The 13,577-nt window shown below is 35.8% G+C and overlaps 1 protein-coding gene across 1 annotated transcript in view; it reads left to right on the forward strand.

Moving 5' to 3' along the window:
• Positions 1–13,371, forward strand: part of LOC6603546 (protein ROP) — a 30,435-nt gene extending 17,064 nt beyond the window's left edge. The window contains exons 4-8 of the mRNA XM_026989968.1: positions 624–727; positions 11,839–12,358; positions 12,422–12,657; positions 12,710–12,877; positions 12,928–13,371. Of these exons, the coding sequence (XP_026845769.1) occupies positions 624–727; positions 11,839–12,358; positions 12,422–12,657; positions 12,710–12,877; positions 12,928–13,335 (1,436 nt within the window). The 3' untranslated portion in view covers positions 13,336–13,371. The remainder of the gene's footprint in view (positions 1–623; positions 728–11,838; positions 12,359–12,421; positions 12,658–12,709; positions 12,878–12,927) is intronic.
• Positions 13,372–13,577: the final 206 nt, after the last annotated feature.

Genomic DNA, 13,577 nt, shown 5'->3' on the forward strand with positions numbered 1-13,577 from the left:
GCCTCTGAATCCCAGGTATTGAAAGCGTCCAGCGCTTTTCTAGTCAAATTAAAACTCCTATGCCGTTCTACTAATATATAACAACAAATCTATATTACGCTTTTTAAATCTACCTTTTATGTGTGTTAAGTCACTCAACAACTTATACCATTGAAAAATAATGGGGAAAATTATGTAGGCCGATTATAAAAAATACATAGCTCCATCCTCAATTTGATCATATATAACTATAAACACTTTATAGTTTTGTTTTTTTAGTTGCCAAGTGAGAATCCTTTTATTATTTCATTATTTCGTCTTGGAATTTTCTTACCACTGAGTATTTTTTCAGAGTCAAAAGAAATTATAACCGTTTTATTATCTGAAAACGGAAAATCAGATTGAATTGCAGTTTTACTGGCGAATTCAAATAAATTTATACACATACATACATGAACATATACACTATATATTCTTTATTACGTATTTTTTAGGTACATATACATAGAATTAGACATATATAGCATACAATATACATATTACTTTTTATGTATATATGTATACATATATATATATATATATATATGTATATATAAAGTACATAAGTATACAAATCAAAAATTTTAATGTATATATAATTATAGTTTGCCCGGAGGAATTGTTTAACGATTTGTGTAAATCGTGCGCTGCAAGAAAGATCAAAACTCTAAAGGAGATTAATATTGCATTTCTACCTTACGAATGCCAGGTGCGCTCAAAAACTAACACTCATATTAAGTGTATACTAATTTATATCCAACTTCATTAAACCAAGCGACATTCTTATATAATGTGCCTAATAAGTTAATCACATCAGTGCTCCTGTGGTTGGCTTTTTTTTTTCTATTAATGTAAATGTTCATTATTAACAATTGGAATATGTCTATAAATTTGATAGTGCCTAAAAAGAGATTTCGAGTGCTAGTTTATAGCACACTTTTTTTTATCACTATTAATGTAAATGTTCATTATTAACAATTGGAATATGTATAAATTTGATAGTGCCTAAAAAGAGATTTCGAGTGCTAGTTTATAGCACACTTTTTTTTATCACTGTCCCTACGTACAATATTATACTCGTACATCTAGCTTTGTGTCGTATTTATTGTAAAAAAAAATACGTTTTAATTCACAAATTACCTTGCGCGGTCTTGCTCTGGCAAATTTTAGATCTAAAGCATCTACAAAAAAATCTCCTTAAGTTTTGTTAAACTTGTTTTGTAGTGTTCAATTTAATGTGTGTTAATTGTATGCAGACAAACAAATCGTATAAAAAATATATACAACAATTATAAATATCAACAAAAATTAAGTAAAAGAGGCCCGGCCCGATCAATAAAAAAATATCAATTTAGTGTTATCCTTGAACTTTTTCACCTGTGTACATATATTCGGCTTATTCGTAATTTTCTTATGATCAAAAGAAGTATTGAAATGGCCACATATGTATGTATGTAAATTAAGGTTGCGCTTATTTATAAAAGTTTTATTTTTTAAAATTTCAGGGTCTAAAAAATGTTCCTTTTGTTATAAAACAATAAAATAAAAAGTTTCAGCCAAATTCGATAACGTTTAGAGGTTCCGATTTGAGGTCAAAGTTCAAAAATACGATATTTGGCCAATTCTTCCTATGGCAGCTATACTATATATCGCTCTGATGGGATTGATTTTTTTGTGATAGAATCGAATATTAGAATATTCTAGAACTCTAGAATATTATAATATAATCCATCCCGTAAAACAGCATGTTCGGTTGTATCATTAGCCACTTTTTAAAAGTGATTTTAATATATTTAAAGAATTAATGAAAATCTTCATTACTATGCCATTCTGAAGAATTAAGTGTCACAAAATCAGATAGTCTCCGTGTAATAAACGTTGGATAATCATTTTCTTTAAAAATTTGGCGTTTTGTAGAAGTTTCAACATCATCATGGTCAACCCGAAGTGTCAAGAGTTGCTTTGCCATTTCTCGTTTCTCCATGAAAGTAACTTTATCGTCAAGCAATGCAAGTGCGCTATTTTCATCAGATAAATAAAACAAATGGCTGCAAGTCTTTTTTAAAACGACGTTTGCAATTTTCGGATAAAATTCTTTATAGTTGTACATTTCGCATATAAATTGAAAGTCCAGATTTGGAGCTTCAACAGCTAATGTTGGCCGAACCAAATAATTTATATAAGAACGCACTATAATAAAAGAATCGACAACTCTTTTCGAATTGTCAACTTTAACTGCTCTCGAAAATAGGCATCCATCGTGCATGGTTCATTGGTCCAGGTAGTCGGAAACAATGACCTTTGGGAACCGATCCAAAAACAAACGAGGGGGAAGGTTGTGAGTTGCTGCGAAGACCGCAACTCTACATTTATACCCGATACTTCGTCAGTATGGCTCTTCTCCGGCAGACGCCGCTAATATTAAACGACACGACAAAGAGTGCGTGCGAGAGAGACACAAAATCGTGTCTCGATGTCGAGCGTGACATCGGGCGCTGCGTAGCCACTGCAAATAGATTTGTTCGTTTTGGCTATAAAAATGATTCGATCTGATTCATATTCAGCAATCTGATAGATATGATCATTCTCTATGATGGTGCGTTATTAGTTTTCTCGAATCTTCAATATTGTGTATGACGAAAAGGTGTGGGGCCAAAATTTGAGATATACGTTTTATAATGAGATCAAACAGGAGTGTGGATTAAAAATTTGGTTACTCTAGCCTTAATAGTCTCTGAGATTTGTGGATGCCCCAGATTTTCGTCCTTTGCGGGGGCGGAAGGGGGTGTGGCGAAATTTTGACACAAAACGGTCAAGGTCCGATATCACAGGTATGTGGATCAAAAATTTGGTTGCTCTAGCTCTTATTAGTTCTGATATCCTTGAAGTCACATGTTGCAATTGGCAAAACCGACCATGAAACCTGTGTGCTAGAGAGAGACAGAGCGAGAAAGAATAAAATTGTTTTCTTGATTCTGGCTATAATAATTATACGATCTAGTTCAGATGCACTCTAGAAGATATAGTCATCCTCTACGATTCTGCGTTTCAGTTTTCTCGAATCTTTGAAATTGTGGATGGCACAGATTTTCGCTCGTTGTGAGGGCGGAAGTGTTCGGGGCAAAGTTTTGAAACATTCTTTTAACAGTGAAATATCACAGAAGTCCGAATATAAAATGTCGTTGCTCTAGTTCTTATAGTCTTTGAGCACTAGGCACTGATAGGGACGGACAGACAGACAGGGCTCAATCGACTCGGCTATTGATGCTGATCAAGAATATATATACTTTATGGGATCGGAAACGATTCCTTCTGGACGTTACGCACATCAATTTTCACCACAAATCTAATATACCCCAATACTCATTTTGAGTATCGGGTATAAAAAGTGAGTTAACTCTAACAATTCAGCGTAATCAGTACGCGCATGAGTTTTCTCAATTAAACTTGACAGAAGTTAATTATTGCATTTCTTCTGTCATTTAAATGTCTTGCAACGTACTGATTAGTAAAACCAAACTTAAACTTGATTTGTTCAATAGTTCTCCAGGAATCTTTAAATTTTCCAAGGAGTGCAACGTTTGTACCGGATGTAGCTTCTGCACATGACTCAAATGCTACCCGCAAATGTATGATGCACCATGTAATGCATGACATAATTGCATCATGGCACCAGACTGTTGCGATGTACATATGTACAGCTGCTGTCAAAATAATAGCAGTGCATAGTGGTAATAAAAACTTGTATTTTTATTTGTTCTCAATAACAAGATTCAGCATTTCAGCAAAACAAATTTTTTTTCCGAGCCAAATTTGAGATTGGTTTAAAATGAAATTATTTATGAAGAAAGCACAAGTTAAAATTTATTTATTTATTTATTAAATTAACAAATTATCTGTTAATAATGGTACTTAGTTACTAAAGGCGGAAAAAGATAAGTTAAAAGTTAGCTAAATTTAAGTGATTATAAATATTGCATGCAATTAGTTTGAGACAGTTCAGGGGATAGGGTTTGACAGACGGAGTTATAATTATGGCATAAAACCCTAAAAGGTTCATGATCAGCATAATTAGACCTACATATGGGTAGACGGATAGGCCTAAAAGTACGGGTAGGTCTAGATGGAACGGCCAAGTCAATCTGACCCAAGAGAGTTTGGTAGTCAACAGTCCCGAGAAGGAGCTTGTGCACGAACATTACGCCATTGCATATTCTGCGATGGTGCAACGACGGCAGGTCAATAAGATTTAGCCTAGACCGGTAGGGTGGCAAGATTCTACCCGAGTCCCAGTTAAAGTTCCGAAGGGCAAAAATTAAAAATTGCTTTTGCACGGATTCAATAACAGCCTGCTGCTCTTTATTCTGCGGGCTCCACACACAAGAACAATACTCCAATATAGGACGTACTAACGAGATGTACAGTTGTTTCGTAACGTACGGGTCGTCAAACTCCTTGGACCAACGCTTGATGAACGCTAAAACACCCTTAGCTTTATTTACAGTTGCAGCTATATGGGTGTTAAAACACATCTTATAATCCAAATACCCTGATATAGGTGTCAAGTTTATGTTAATGCATCAATAAGTCATCAATTTTTTTCCTTTTGCAATTAATGTTCGGTTTGTTGTATAAAAAGCCGTTTTCTTTTCATTTCGTCAACAAAAAAGACGAAGAAATATTGCGGAATGTGAATGCGGAAGCCCCAACTTTTGTGATTTCAAAAATAAATCGGAAAACTTTTGTGAAAGTAAAAAACGGAGCCTATCTTTTATAACAATATTCAAAACCCATAGAAGCAATTTAATTTGGTATTTGAACCGCAACTGTACATTCTAAATTTGTGTGACAATCCATTCTATTAAATACATGCTAAATATCACTACTTATGCGGAGCAGTAGCTGGTAACTACTCTTTGCGCTAGCATGCGCTCTTAAATGAAGAGCTTGTCAATTGATGAATATTTCCGAGCATATCCCGATGGCATAGCGTTTTCGGTCTGCGAGGCTTGCCCATGTCATAAGATCAGAGAGACGAAATTGAAGAGAAAATGAGATCGGTGCAGTACGGCAAATTGGAAAGCTGCAAAAATAAAGCTAGTTGAGGTAGTTTAAGTTAAAAGGAATTCGTGAGTCGGGAAGTGCGACAGCAAACAATAGTCCTTTTTATGTAATATGTAAGGGCTCGCGCACACTGTAGCTGAAATCGGAGCTGAAAGCCGAGCTGATCTGAGAGCTATTTTCAGGCTGGCAGGTGCGTACATCTTCGGTTGAGCTGAAAGATGATCTGATAGCTATGTTTCTGCATATTAAACTACTATTTGAGTTTAAGAACTATCTCAACGAAATGCAACAGCATATATGTATATTTTATAACTTTGCCAATCACTTCTTTTTTTTTTCATGTGGAAAATTTGTATTTTATTGTAAACAAATTTACTGCTACCTTTCGTGGCAACTTAATCTAGTTTTACATTTAAGGGGAAAAACAATATATCAGAGGAGATACATACATAAACTTAATGTTACATATATGGAGTAGGTACATACATTATTTACAATATTTACAAAAAGTTATTGAGATATTATAGGAGGGATCTAGTAGGGAGATCCAGTGGATGACACCTTTTGAGTCTTCTTTTCCTTTGCGGGTTAATTAGACGTCTGGCTAGCGCATTAGGGTGACCACCAAGTCGTTGCAAGTACCTTGCTGCATGTAATTGTATAACATCGCCCACTTTGGGAACCTTTAGGTCCCTCTCGATGTCGCTGTTTCGTATGTACCATGGAGCATTGCATATTCGTCGTAGAATTTTTGACTGAGCAACTCTAATTTTATTTAAGTTGGTTTTTGCCGCGATGCCGTAAACTTGAAGAGCGTATTTCCATATGGGGCTGAGGATGGACTTGTATATCGTGACTGCTGTACAGCGACAGCTTATTTCTTGGCGCAAGTAGCCACGCCATCTTTCCCGCTTTCGCCATCACCGACTGTCGAACCATGGTAGTATGGGTTTTGGCCAATCACTTGTTGAAATGGAATCTAACATCTGTATTTATATAAAAAAGTTCTATGAAAAAATTCTTTGTTTTTTACACAGTCAGCCCAAAACTTTCCACTTGTGTAATTACATGTTTGTACGTAGCCCACACATTTTTGATGAAAATCGAACCACTGTGTATGTAGTATAGCTGCCATAGTAAGGAAATATTGATGGTAGATATCAGCAATCAGCTTGCTGAAAAAAAAATGCTTGATGGATGAAACTAAGCTGAGTTGATTTCAGCGAGCTTTTTAAGACTTCAGCTCAGCTCAGTCAGCAATGTGCGTACTTGCCCCGGTGCAGTGTTTGTTTTTTCAGAGCTTATAAATAAATTATCAGCTCCCCTTTCAGCTAGAGTGTGCGCGAGCATAATTTGCACTAAGTTCCAGCAGTGTAAATAAAACGAGGAAACGTTGGGGAACCTTGTGAGTTGCTGCGGACACCGCAATTCTACATTTATACCCGATACTTAGTCAGTATGGCTCTCCTCCGGCAGACGCCGCTAATATTAAACGACACGACAAAGAGTGCGTGCGAGAGAGACACAAAATCAGTCTGAGCGTGACGTCGGGCGCTGCGTAGCCCCTGCAAAATGATTTGTTGCTTTTGGCTATACAAATTTGTGCGTTTTTAGTTTTCTCGAATCTGCAATATTGTGGATGCAACAGATTTTCGTCCTTTGTGGGGGCGGAAGGGGGTGGGGCGAAATTTTGAGATATACGTTTTATAGTGAGATCTAACAGAAGTGCGGATACCAAATTGGGTTACTCTAGCCTTAATAGTCTCTGATATTTGTGGATGCCCCAGATTTTCGACCTTTGCGGGGGCGGAAGGGGGTGTGGCGAAATTTTGACACAAAACGGTCAAGGTCCGATATCACAGGAGTGTGGATACCAAATTTGGTTGTTCTAGCTCTTATAGGTTCTGAGATCCTTGAACTCATATTTTGCAATTGGCAAAACCGACCATGAAACCTGTGTGTTAGAGAGAGACAGAGCGAGAAAGAATGAAATTTTTTCTTGATTCTGGCTATAATAATTATACGATCTGACTCAGTTTTCCAGTTCCAGTTTTCTCGTATCTTTGAATTTGTGGATGCCACAGATTTTCGCCCTTTGTGGGGGCGGAAGTGGGCGGGGCAACGTTTTGAAATATACTTGTAGCAGTGACATATCACAGAAGTCCGGATATAAAACGTCGTTGCTCTAGCTCTTATAATCTTTGAGCACTAGGCGCTGATACCGACGGACAGACGGACGGACGGACAGACAGACAGGGTTCAATCGACTCGGCTATTGATGCTGTTCAAGAATATATAAGGAATGTGCCGAAAAGAAACTGCACACTTACAATCGTCAATTTCTCGCAGTGCGGGCTTTCGATCATGCCGTTCGATGCACCGTTAGAAAGCTTGAGAAATTCTGAGTTGTTTGCATGTTCCTTTTTCACTATTCGCTTATCAGTTTCAACGATGCCTCGAATTAAAGAGCAAGTTCGCAAAAAAATTGTGCACAATTATAATTATAATTATAATAATAATTATAATTATTGCACAGAAAAAGGTGTGTCTTACAGACAATTAGCTAAACGCTACAAAGTTAGTGTTAATAGTGTAAAAAATATTATAATTAAGTTTGGAGAGACATGTTCTTTAAAAGATTTACCAAAAACTGGGAGAAAAAAGGGTCCAAGGGATCAAAATATTGATGAAAAAGTATTAGCCTTAATCCACAAACATAACACGATGTCCGTTCGAGAATTGGCAAAAAAAGCGCGAACAAGTATGAGTATGGTTCAAAGAATAAAGCAACGCCATAATTTATAGACATACAAAAAATAAAAAGTTCCGAAAAAAAGTATGCGACAAGTAGAAGTCGGCAAAACGAGAGTGCGAAAGCTTTATGAAAGCTTGCTCAATGATGCAGTTCAATGCGTTATTATGGACGAAACTTATGTCAAATTGGACTCGAAAACTTTACCCGGCTCTGAGTTTTATACAAAAGTTAAAGGTGGAACTGTTGACGAGTCGGTGTCAACAATTCAAGTCGATAAATTTGGGGAGAAAGTGCTAATATGGCAGGCCATTTGCATCTGTGGCCTAAGAATCAGTGCTTTTTTCACAAAAGGGACATTCAACGCCGATGTGTACATGAAGGAGTGTTTGAAAAAGCGTCTTATACCTTTTTATGAAAAACACAATGTGTCAAGAATATTTTGACCAGATCTGGCGTCCGCGCACTATGCCCGCTCAACTTTAGCGCTACTTGACTCAAAAGGCATCAATTTCGTGTCAAAAGAGGGGAACCCACCAAATTGCCCAGAGCTCCGGCCAATTGAGCGATATTGGGCATTAGTTAAAAGAAATTTAAAGAAGGATTGTAGTCTCTCCGAAAACATGGAAGATATGAAAAAAAAACTGGATGCGTGCGACCAGTAGGATTACCAAAGAGTGTTGGCAGAACTTAATGAGCGGTGTTAAGCACAAAAATTCGATCAAAAATAAGAGGCTAGACATTTTTTTAAATTTATTAACAAAATTGAAAGTTAATGTTTTTCTCTAAAATTAAAAAAAAAATAAAAATTGAAATCGAAACGAAAACATCGAAGTTATAAGAAAAACAAAGTGTGCAGTTTCTTTTCGGCACATTCCTTATGCCTTATTCCTTATACTTTATGGGGTCGGAAACGATTCCTTCTGCACGTTACACACATCCACTTTTACCACAAATCTAATATACCCCAATACTCATTTTGAGTATCGGGTATAAAAATGCATAAAATTCTAGAGTGCGGCTTTTTATTTTGTCGCTGGGTGTATGCTTTATTTATTTAGAATGGTTGTACATATATCATACGAGTCGTCATATACATATTTAGAAATATGTATTTTTTAATTTGGTACTTTTTAACGGTTTAGCGGCCATACTGAAGAAAAAACGAGGAAAAACGTAAGTCGCAGCTGGGCCCAGCGCGCTGGGTACGTTGGGTAGCCACTGCAAATTGATTTGTTACTTTTGGCTATATTATTAATCCGATCTGATTCAGATTCAGTAATCTGCTAGATATAACCAGTCTCTACAATTTTCGCGGTGGGGCTTTCCCAAAATATTTCTTTCGTAAAAACCTTCTGGCAAATATGAACCGTTGATTTTCTTTCGTAAAAACCTTCTCCTGGCAAATACGAACAACCAAAACTAAATTTTTGCGAAATCGGACCAGCTGGGCCTTATATAGTCCCATACATTTTTCACTCGTTTTTTATATATATGTACTTATGTATGTATACATTTCATATGAAATAAATTTAGGTCACATATTTTTGATATTAATGTCAAAATGTAAGTTATAACCAGGGACCGCAAATAAGATATGAATACAAATTTTATCTAAATAAATCAATGTGAAGGAAATTTCTTACGGCGACACGTCCGTTTTTTCGAATGGTTTCTGGCTGTTTGTGAGCGTGTGTGTTTTTATTTATTTGTGTTGTGTTATTTTGAATCGTGCTAAATGGAAATTTTTATTTTGTTTAAACTGTGTTAAATATAATATGTAAAAATACTTCGTACAAACAGAATTAGGTGTATATGTATGCATACATATGTACAGTGGGCTGCAAAAGTGAGTACATACTCACAATCACTGACTTTAGCCTCCCATAACAGGCAAACGAATAAAGCCAAACAAACCAAATTTGTTCCCCATATAAATACTTGTATTCTTAAAAAATAAACAATAATTACAAGAACGAGTAAAAATTTTTCAAAGAATGAAAAGTAAAAAACCAAAAGAACTCGCATGTACTCGGTTTTGCACTTTTTCATAAAAATTAAAGTAAATCATAATATTAACATTTTGCGCATAGACCCATATTAGATTTTACTTTTTTAATACGGTTTGGAATGTTCTCTATCAAATTCCCAAAAATATCTTTTGAAATAGGATTGCACTCCGCATCTATACATCCCCAGAGATCGCCTTGGTAGTAGTAGTAATAAGTAGTAGTAGTAATAAGGAATAATATGAAATATTCAAATATTATGGTCTGAAGTTGCTTTACATGGTAGCACGTTGGTCCTCTACAAAAAATGTATGTTATTCAGTTCAGAGAGGACTATTTACAACTTCTACAAGCCTAACTTCTTAATTTTCCGGAGAAATGTATTTATCCTGAATTTAACTAACTTGTTTACAAGACAGGAATCCGAAGCAAATTGCGAAAAATGTTCGAGAATGACTGGTTAATCAAAATTTTAAATTGCTGGAGTGGTTATCTCAAAGAACCGACCTTAATCCGATTGAAAGCCTACGGTCAATCGTGAAACGACGGCTTGAGCACTACGAATCAGCGCCATCTAACCAAGGCGATCTCTGGGGATGTATAGATGCGGAGTGCAATCCTATTTCAAAAGATATTTTTGGGAATTTGATAGAGAACATTCCAAACCGTATTAAAAAAGTAAAATCTAATATGGGTCTATGCGCAAAATGTTAATATTATGATTTACTTTAATTTTTATGAAAAAGTGCAAAACCGAGTACATGCGAGTTCTTTTGGTTTTTTACTTTTCATTCTTTGAAAAATTTTTACTCGTTCTTGTAATTATTGTTTATTTTTTAAGAATACAAGTATTTATATGGGGAACAAATTTGGTTTGTTTGGCTTTATTCGTTTGCCTGTTATGGGAGGCTAAAGTCAGTGATTGTGAGTATGTACTCACTTTTGCAGCCCACTGTATATAGATATAGAAGTTAAATTTATTTCTAATCACACCTCAAACCGTCCATTGTATTCTGCTACATTCTGGGCTACAATTAAAATACAGTTTGCTGTGTACATTCATACATAAGTTTTTTGCATGATTTTGAATAAATTCAAGGATGCATAATAATATTTATAATATAATATATGTATGTATATTATATATAATATTGTATACATCTTTTGTTCGTTCCTTTACAATTTGGTTGGCTCTATTTCCAGAAATCAAAATATCTTTAATAGGGTTCATTCTGCTGTCAAGGATTGAAAAAGACTATCGTTGGCAATAACTCGATTATGGGTCTAAAACTGCGAATCTAAATGCAAATACCCTTCGGTATTAGGCTGAGAATAATTTCAACATGCACACTAGGGTCCTTTTTTTCGCAAACAAAATTTTAACACGCATACACTCTCTTTTTTTTGTTTTATTATACTTATTTTATTATGTTTGTGTATGTAAAAGCATAACTTCTAACACGATTCGACACGGCTAAGTGTAATTTAAAAATGGTAAAACAAGTTGCTTTAAGTATGAAGATATAAAACTACAAAAAAGATAAGAACCCAGAAATCTTATTGCTTTACTGGAACGCTACGGAATATATGGACTATTAAGAGAAATATGGTACGAATGTTATGTTATGCTGGAAGGCGAATCAGGCAAAATGAAAACTTGCTATGTATATTATTATTTCTTTCTTTCTACCAGAAAAAAAAGTACTAAACGATCAATTTTTACGTTTACCTTAATCTTTGTACATATGTACATGCTGGGGTCGGCAGGATTCGGATGTATCACTGAAGTAATACAAAATCTGAATCATAATACGCCATCAAAATTAGTTTACTGTGGATTCATGGAGGGATCTACATAAATACATATTTACGTTAATACAAATCATTGGTTTAACCGTTCTTCAAACTTACATATAATCTGTAACTCCTATGCTTACTTAAATAAACATTTACTTTCAAATGTTCTCTTAATAATATCGATTTTTCCCTACTCAGGTCTATTCGCTGGACTCACCGGACACGTTCCAGTGCTTATATTCACCGGCATTTTCTTCCATTCGAAACAAGCACATCGAGCGCATTGCCGAGCAAATTGCCACATTGTGTGCAACTTTGGGCGAATATCCTAACGTTCGCTACAGGAGCGACTGGGATCGAAATATCGATCTGGCTGCTTCGATTCAGCAAAAACTGGACGCCTACAAGGCTGACGAGCCGACCATGGGCGAAGGGCCGGAAAAAGCACGTTCCCAATTGCTTATTTTGGATCGTGGCTTCGATTGTGTGTCACCGTTTTTACATGAGCTTACACTTCAGGCTATGGCCTATGATTTACTACCAATTGTTAACGATGTGTACCGCTATACTCCAGGACCCAACCAACCTGAGAAGGAGGTTTTACTGGATGAGAACGACGACTTGTGGGTAGAGTTGCGCCACGAGCATATTGCAGTCGTGTCAACACAGGTTACGCAGAATTTGAAAAAGTTTACCGACTCAAAGCGGATGAGTTCCAGTAAGTCTTTCATAACATTTTTCATCATTAATCACTCAAAATGTTTCCATTTTTCGCATACAGCTGATAAGTCCTCAATGCGCGATTTATCTCAAATGATCAAAAAGATGCCGCAATATCAAAAGGAGCTGTCAAAGTACTCAACTCATTTGCATTTGGCCGAGGACTGCATGAAATCCTATCAAAACTATGTGGACAAGCTATGTCGTGTTGAACAAGACTTGGCGATGGGTACTGATGCCGAGGGCGAAAAAATTAAGGACCATATGCGGAATATTGTGCCCATATTATTGGATGCGGTAAGCTCCAATTATTTATATTGTTTATGATCTATCTAAAACCCTGTTCTAGAATGTTTCTAACTACGATAAAGTTCGCATAATTGCCCTTTATGTGATGATCAAAAATGGGATTTCGGAGGAAAATTTGACTAAACTCTTCACGCATGCCCAGTTGTCTCCGAAAGATCAAGATATGATTCGCAATTTAAGCTACCTGGGAATCAATGTCATTGCTGATGTGAGTAATCTACGGAAAAGATGAAAAATGTTAAATTTTTTATATTTTAGTCTCGCAAAAAGGTATATTCAGTGCCGCGCAAAGAACGAATAACCGAAAGCACCTATCAGATGTCTCGTTGGACGCCCGTAATCAAGGACATAATGGAGGATTGCATTGAGGATAAGCTCGATCAACGACATTTCCCCTTTCTTGAAGGTAGGGCACAAAATACGAACTATCATGCGCCTACTAGTGCCCGTTATGGCCATTGGCACAAGGACAAGGCCCAGGCGCAAGTAAAAAACGTTCCCAGGCTGATTGTATTCATTGTGGGTGGCATGAGTATGTCTGAAATGCGGTGCGCTTATGAAGTTACTAACTCTGTGCGTAACTGGGAGGTGCTGGTCGGATCATCGCACGTTCTTTCTCCTGAAATCTTTCTCAGTGACTTGGGAAGTCTTTCTAAGGAAGATTAAATTTAAAATAAAGTGTTTTGTTTCGCACTCTTTAAACGCTAAATAATTTTATTTATGGTTTAAAATTTGCCGTTAAAAATCTATAAATTTTTGGCTACTAAAAAATTGCCACAAATTAATTATATTCAAAATATATAAACGCATATAAAAAATATATATATAGACAGATATTTTCTAAATATATATGTAATAGAAACATAGTAGAATTCTAAAGTTATAAAATTGCTAATATTCTAAAGTAT

This window comes from Drosophila persimilis, unplaced genomic scaffold (genome assembly GCF_003286085.1).
Source record: "Drosophila persimilis strain 14011-0111.01,24,50 unplaced genomic scaffold, DperRS2 tig00000477-arrow-pilon, whole genome shotgun sequence".
Lineage (NCBI taxonomy): Eukaryota > Metazoa > Arthropoda > Insecta > Diptera > Drosophilidae > Drosophila > Drosophila persimilis.